General features: G+C 56.3%; 1 protein-coding gene across 4 annotated transcripts in view; it reads left to right on the top strand.

Annotated features, from left to right (window-relative positions):
- The window catches only part of LOC119597926 (fat-like cadherin-related tumor suppressor homolog), a 191,189-nt gene that overhangs the window by 55,875 nt on the left and 127,814 nt on the right, over nucleotides 1–7,500 (top strand). For all 4 annotated transcript variants that reach the window (XR_005230940.1, XM_037947593.1, XM_037947592.1 and 1 more), the window contains exons 2-3: nucleotides 801–4,031; nucleotides 4,922–5,123. Coding sequence is in view for 3 of the 4 variants with exons in the window: in XM_037947593.1 (XP_037803521.1) it covers nucleotides 849–4,031; nucleotides 4,922–5,123 (3,385 nt within the window). In the remaining variant the exon portion in view is untranslated. The remainder of the gene's footprint in view (nucleotides 1–800; nucleotides 4,032–4,921; nucleotides 5,124–7,500) is intronic.

Here is a 7,500-nt window from a genome sequence, read left to right as displayed (position 1 = left end):
GTGTGTGTGTGTGAGAGAGAGAGAGAGAGAGAGAGAGAGAAAGATTAAGAGGTGTGTGTGTGTGTGTGTGTGTGTGTGTGTGTGTGTGTGTGTGTGTGTGTGTGTGTGTGTGTGTGTGTGTGTGTGTGTGTTTACGTGTTTGTGTGCGTTTGTGTGTATATGAAAAAAAAAATATTATTCCGGATGTCAGCAAAGGTGTGTGTGCGGGTGTGTGCAGGCCTGGAGGGAAAGAGGAAGGGAGGGAGGGAGGGAGGGCGGACGGGTGTCAACACGTCCCATCCTATGAATAAATTATCTGGTGGGTGATAAAAGACAAAGTTTACCAGGTGTGTGAAGAAGGTGGAAGGAAAGGAGAAGAGGAAGATGAAAGCTTCGGATACAAGTAAGAAGAGAAAGGAAGGAATAAGGGAGGGAAGAGGCAGCTGCGCGTCAATAATTTGCATCTGAGTGCGTATGTGTGTGTCTGAGTCTGTGCCTGTTTGTGTGTGTCTGTTTGGGATGAATGATAAATAGTAAGCGAGTGTTGCCGACTCCGCTCACGCTGACTGGTGCCAGGCGGTGCCGCTGTGCTGACGGCGTCCCCAAGTGGCGCCTGCCCGTGATTGCTTCTCCGTGTTGTTCCTGCGACGGTGCTGACGCTGGCGGCGGAGTTGACGTAGAAACCCGCGTTGTTTTGGTCGTGACTGGGAAATGGCGAGGGGTTAATGGAGTGGAGGAGAGTGTGGAGCGTTTGTGCTAATGGGCTTCGTGTTCTAACGTGTTCAGACATGTTCTAATGTGTTCTCTTCTTGTCGTTTCAGGTGGACTAGCATGGTGAAGGGCACGACAAGGGTGGCGTCCCCGGCAAGATGACCCAGACGATACACTCCCACCCTCACCCACAGGGACGTCCACCCCCGCCCCTGCTCCAGCCCCGCCCACAGCCCAGTGTAGTAAGGAGGACGCGTATCGAGTGGGCGTGGCGACATGCAGTGTTGTGGGCGTTGGTGGCCGCGGTGTGGTGCTGTGGGCGCGGTGCGGGGGGCAGCAACGGGGAGAGCGTGCGTTTCTCCCGCCCACAGTACAACGCCAGCGTGCCCGAGAATGCCCTGGGCAACACGCCCGTGGTGAGCGACGTGATGATGGGCGTGCGCATCACCGACCCCTCGCTCAGGATCCGCTACCGCATCACGGAGGGCGATAGCCAGAACTTCTTCCGTGCCGCCGCGCGCGTCGTCGGCGACTTCTGCTTCCTGGAGCTGAGCGTGCGCACCGGCAACCAGCGCGTGCTCAACCGGGAGTCCAATGACCTGTACAAGCTCAAGGTGAAGGCGCAGCACCGGCGCCACGACCGCACCAAGGAGGACCTGCCCGGCGCCGTCACCGAGGTGTGGGTCACCATCACGGACCTCAACGACCTGTCGCCCTTCTTCCTGATGGACGAGTACCGCGTGCGCCTCAGCGAGGACACGCCCCTCCACGCGTCCGTGGCTCGCGTCAAGGCCGAGGACCCCGACGCGGGCCTCAACGGCCAGATCTACTACAGCTTCAAGGAGGACACGCCGGTGTTCGCCATCCACCCGACGTCGGGCGTCGTCACGCTCACGCGGCCGCTGCGCTTCCTGGAGCAGGCCAAGTACCAGCTGACTGTGCAGGCGCAGGACCGCGGGCTGCGGCAGCGCGGCGGCTGGCCCGCGCTGGCCCGCCTCTTCGTCAACGTGACGGAGGAGAACGTCTACGACCCCGAGATCCTGGTGACGAAGCTGCCCGAGGCCATGTCGCGCGCGCACCTTTCCGTGGTGGCCATCATCAACGTGGTGGACCAGGACCGCGGCCCCAGCGGCGAGGTGCGCTCGCTGGAGATCGTGGAGGGCGACCCCGACCGCGTGTTCCGCGTCCTGCCCAGCTCGGGCGGTAACGAGTTCAACCTGGCGGCGCTCGACACCATCGACTGGAGCGACACGCCGCTCGGCTTTAACCTCACGCTCAAGGCCACCGACGGCGGCACGCGGCCGCGCTTCAGCTACAAGGTGGTGCGTGTGGCGGCGCCGCCCACGCCCGAGGAGGAGGCCGCCTTCACGCAGGAGGTGTATGAGGCGGAGGTGAGCGAGGTGGCGCCGCTGGGCACGCGCGTGCTGCAGGTGGGCGCGTGGCTGCCCGGGGCGCAGCGGCGCGTCAAGTTCGACATCGTGGCGGGCAACAAGGGTGGCCAGTTCCACATCGACCCGACGTCGGGCGTGATCACCACCACTTCGCTGCTCGACGCCGAAACGCGCGACGCATACACGCTGACGGTGGCGGCCACGACGCCGTCGCTGCTGACGTCGCAGCGCCAGGCGGCCGCCAAGGTCATTGTGCGTGTCAAGGACGCCAACGACAACACGCCCATGATCGTGGCGCCGCAGGGCGTGGTGCGCGTGGAGGAGCACCAGCCCACCGGCACGTGGGTGACCAAGGTGCGCGCTCAGGACTACGACTCCGGCGAGAACGGCTACGTGTCGTACAGCCTGGCCAACGCGAACGACGTGCCCTTCTCCGTGGACCACTTCACGGGCGAGGTGCGCACCACGCGCGCCCTCGACTACGAGACGGAGCGACGCACGTGGCGCCTGCGCGTGCGCGCGTCCGACTGGGGATCGCCGTACCGCCGCCAGAGCGAGAAAATCATCACGGTCCACGTGGAGGACGTCAACGACAACCGGCCGCAGTTCGAGCGCGTGTCGTGCAGCGGCTTCATCGACCGCTTCACGCCGCTGGGCTCCGAGATCTTCACGCTGTCAGCCGTCGACTTCGACCAGGGCAACATCATCAGCTACCGCATCGTGGGCGGCAACGACGACCGCTGCTTCTCGCTCGACTCCACCTCGGGCGTGCTCACCCTCACGTGCGACCTGCAGGACCTGCTCACGCCCGAGCGCATCGTGAACGTCACGGCCACGGACGGCCAGCACTTCGCCGACACGCTGCCGCTTCGCTTCCAGCTGGTCAAGCAGCAGAACCACGTGGGCGGCTCGTGGGCGGATCTGGAGTGCCGCGAGATGGGCGTGGCGCAGCGCCTGGCCGAGCAGCTGGCCCGCGCCGCCAAGAACAACCTGAAGGACGACTCGCTGCTGCTGCTGACGCCCCCGCCGCCCGTAGTCAACGCCCACGCGCCCGAGCTGCGCAACATGCCGCTGGAGGTGCGCGTGCGCGAGAACAGCGAGCCGGGCACCGTGGTGTTCAAGGTGGACGCGGAGGACGAGGACGTGGGCTACCCGGGCCACCTGGTCTACTCCATCGTGGAGGGCAACGAGGAGGCCGTCTTCATGATGGACATGGTCACGGGCGAGCTGACCGTCGTGGGGCTGCTGGACCGCGAGCGGCTTGCGCGCTACACGCTCAACCTGACGGCGTCCGACCTGGGCGACCCGCGGCGCATGGCCTCGCGCCTCGTCACCATCACCCTCGTCGACGAGAACGACAACGCGCCGCAGTTCGACAAGCCCGCCTACAGCTTCTTCCTGCCGGAGAACGTCGCCAACGGCACCAGCGTGTACGAGCTGCGCGCGCACGACCCGGACGAGGGCAGCAACGGCGTGGTGACCTACAGCCTGGCCACGGACACCAAGGACTTCCGGCTGGACCCCGTGACGGGCCGGCTGAGCGTGGCCTGGCCGCTCGACCACGAGACGCACGACGTCTACGAGCTGCGCGTCGTGGCCACGGACGGCGGCGCCCGCTCCGCCCACGCCTACGTCACGGTGCAGGTGGCCAACATCAACGACTGCCCGCCCGTCTTCCCCAGCGACAGGAACACCGCCATCAGGATACCCGAGGACCTGCCTCTGGGCGCCCTTGTCACCCTAGTGGCCGCCCACGACCCGGACTCGCCCAAGCTGCGCTACTCGCTGGTGGGCGGCCACGAGGGCGTCTTCAGGATCGACGAGGACACCGCCGCCCTGCGCCTCGCCGCCCCCCTCAACTACGAGACGCGGCCCGCCTACAATATCACCGTCAGGGCCACGGACGACGGCACGCCCCCGCTCGCCGCCATCACCTACGTCATCGTGCAGGTGAGGGCGCTCGTTAAAAAGGATTTTCTTTTTTACGATCATTTGCTTACTTATTCCCCTATTTATCCATTCCTTCATTCATCTATATGTTTTTATATATATGTTTATTTTCACTGTAATGTAATATTCCCAATCCCTATCTCTTAATCGTCTGTAATAGTAGCTGTAAATTTGTTTGTCTTCGTGTTTCTTCCATTATTATCTCCTTTTTATTGTCCACGTGTTTATCTTTTCCTTGGATTTCCCTGCTATCAGTTGTAATATGTGTTATCAGTTAATAACGATTCATTATACATCATAGTCATTCTTATCATGCCAGTTTTAGTTACGCAATACTTTCATTCATAACTTCGAGATAGAACAGTAGAATGAGTTACGTGCATGTTTTTAAATCAAACTTTAGGATGTGTTTAAGATTAGTGTGGTATATATTTTATTATTATTATTATTATTATTATTATTATTATTATTATTAATTTTTTTGGGTGTAAGTACTTGTGATTATCATTTATCTTTATCAAAAAGCTAATCATTATCAATCAACCGGTACAGCAGTCCTTATCAGTTCCAATTTTAATTGATTGGCTGGTACAGTTTGATCCTGCCTTTAATTGCTTCTTGATAAACACGTATTATCGATGTTTATATCTTACAGTGACATTTTACTGTAAGATATAACCCCACTTCCCCCCTCTCAATAACCCCCCCTTCCCCCCTCTCAATAACCCCCCTTCCCCCCTCTCAATAACCCCCCCTTCCCCCCTCTCTCACTAACCCGCCTTCCCCCCTCTCAATAACCCCCTTCCCCCCTCTCAATAACCCCCCTTCCCTCCTCTCACTAACCCCCCCTTCCCCCCCTCTCAATAACCCCCTCCCCCTCTCATCCTCAGGTGGTGGACGTGGACGAGAACGTGCACGCGCCAGTCTTCGGGCAGGACGTGGCGGAGGCGGCTGTGCTGGAGTCCTCTGCGCCCCACACCCTCGTCGCGTCGGTTCCCGCCCTCGACGCCGACCTCAATCCCGCCGACGCGGCCGTGACGTATTCGCTGGTCGGGCCCGAGGGGAGGGGCGTCTTCTATATCGATCAGAAGGGTGAGTGGTTTTTTTTTTTCTTTCTTTTTTTTTGTTAGGGGGGTGGGGGGTTGTTTGTGTGTGTGTGTGTGTCTCTCTCTGTCTTCCGTGTTTGTATGTATCTGTATTTCATTTTTTTTATGGATTTCTCTCTTTAAGCATTTTTCTTTTTTCAATGAACTGCCTTTTTTTCTTCTTCTTCTATAACCCCCCCCCCCTCCCCGCTCTCTCTTTCTCTCCCTCTCTCTCTCTCTCTCTCTCTCTCTCTATTTATCTATCTATCTATCTATCTGTCATATTTTCTCTCTCATATTCTCTCTCTCATATTCTTTCTCTCACATTCTCTCTCTCTCTCTCTCTCTCTCTCTCTCTCTCTCTCTCTCTCTCTCTCTCTCTCTCTCTCTCTCTCTCTCTCTCTCTCTCTCTCTCTCTCTCTCTCTCTCTCTCTCTCTCTCTCTCTTCTCATCTCTCTCTCTCTCTCTCTCTCTCTCTCTCTCTCTCTCTCTCTTTCTCTCTCTCTCTCTTTCTCTCTTGCACTTCCTAAATTTTTCGTAATGGCCTCTTAATGTGTTGAATTTACGCCGTGTTTCAGAACGAGGACCCGCTTGGAATTCCAGCCATGATAACCAAGTGCACAAAAATAGCCCGTTTTCATTACTCTTTTTTTAAATATATAACGTCTTTTTCCTTGGAATTAATTGTTCTTTGAAGTGTGTCTACTTTTTTTAAACTGTTTATTGTCTCATGGGATAGGCTTTTTTTTTTTTTTTTTTTTTTTTTTTTTTTTTTTTTTTTTCTGTGGTTGCGTTGTAGAATGATTTATCTTTGTCTTTGTTCGCTCACTTTTTAAGGTTACTTTTATGCGTTTTATCATCATCGTCATCCTCATCGTTATCGCCGTCATCGTTATCATCATCACCACCACCACCACGGCCATCACCACTGCCATCATCATCATCATCACCACCACCACCGCCACCGCCACCGCCACCATCACACCACCACCACCGCCACCATCACACCACCACCACCACCACAGTATCCTATAATTACGAATGCAGTCACAGAAAAGCTCGTGAATATGGAAATACAGCCATACCATTTTTTTTTCTCTCACTCACTCTCTCTCTCTCTCTCTTTCTCTCTCTCTCTCTCTCTCTCTCTCTCTCTCTCTCTCTCTCTCTCGTCTCTCCTCTCTCTCTCTCTCTCTCTCTCTCTCTCTCTCTCTCTCTCTCTCTCTCTCTCTCTCTCTCTCTCTCTCTCTCTCTCTCTCTCTCTCTCTCTCTCTCTCTCTCTCTCTCTCTCGGCGGAATCCATTTCCATAGCCAATTCCATACACATTACCCAACTCTTGACATGTGTAGGGTAGTTAAAGGGAAGTGTTGGGGGGGGGGGGTCCTTATCGCCTCCCCTCCTTTTCCCTTTTTTCTTCTCACCCTTATTCCCTCCCTTCGTACTTGCCAAACACCCCTCTATCTCGTTTAAGGCACTCCCCCCCCTTTCCCTTCCCCTTTCTCCAAGTCTCTTTACTATTTACACCTCCCCCATCCCCCTCTCACTCTCTCCGTCACTCTTCCTTCCCCCCCTCTCTTTCCCTTCCTCTTCCTCCCCCCTCTATTTCCCCTCCCCTCTCTTGCTCCCACCTCTCCCCCTCTCTTCCTCCCTCCCTCCCCTCTCTCTTCCTCCCTCCCTCCCCTCTCTGTTCCTCCCCCCCTCCCCCCTCTCTTCCTTCCCTTCCTCCCCCTTCTCTTCCTCCCTCCCTCTCCCCCTCTCTTCCTCCCCTCCCTTCCACTTCTCTTCCTCCCCCCTCTTTACCGTTACCCCTTCCTACGTACTTGTCAGCCCCTATCCCCTTTCCTTTTCGGAGAGAAAAGGATATGGGATAGGGAAAAGAGGGATAGGAGTAGGAGAAAGAAGGGGGTAGAGTGAGGGAGAGAAAGGGAGGGGGAGGGGGAGGTAGGTGGGGAGGAGGGGAGAGCGAGAGAGTTAGGTGGTAATTTGTCAGTGTGGCAGATTAACGCTAGGCTGGGTTGGGGTGAATGAGGGAAGAGGGGTAGGGATGGAGGAGGGTGGGATGAACAAGGTCGAGAGGGGGGGGGGATATTGGTTGGAGGGGGGAAAGAGGAGGGGGAGGGGGGAGGGAGGAAAGACAGGAAGGATTTACAATCGCTTCCACACAACAGCTTTAAGAGGCATTGACAGAACTCAGATTGTTCAACAGAAGTCTGGATTAGTGGGGAGGGGAGGAGGAGGGGGAGATGTGGTGGAGGGGGGGGGGGAGCGGAAGAAGGGTTGTAAGCTCTTTTCGAATTTCTGTTTTCCCTCTGTGTCTCTCTTTCTTTCTTCCTTTTATTTTTTCATTATATTCTTCCCCCTTTCTAATTCCATCTTTCCTTTC

The sequence above is a fragment of the Penaeus monodon genome, chromosome 40 (genome assembly GCF_015228065.2).
Source record: "Penaeus monodon isolate SGIC_2016 chromosome 40, NSTDA_Pmon_1, whole genome shotgun sequence".
Taxonomy (NCBI): Eukaryota; Metazoa; Arthropoda; class Malacostraca; order Decapoda; family Penaeidae; genus Penaeus; species Penaeus monodon.
The sequence above is the reverse complement of the archived record's forward strand: the minus strand, read 5'-3'. Positions and strand labels throughout refer to the sequence as shown.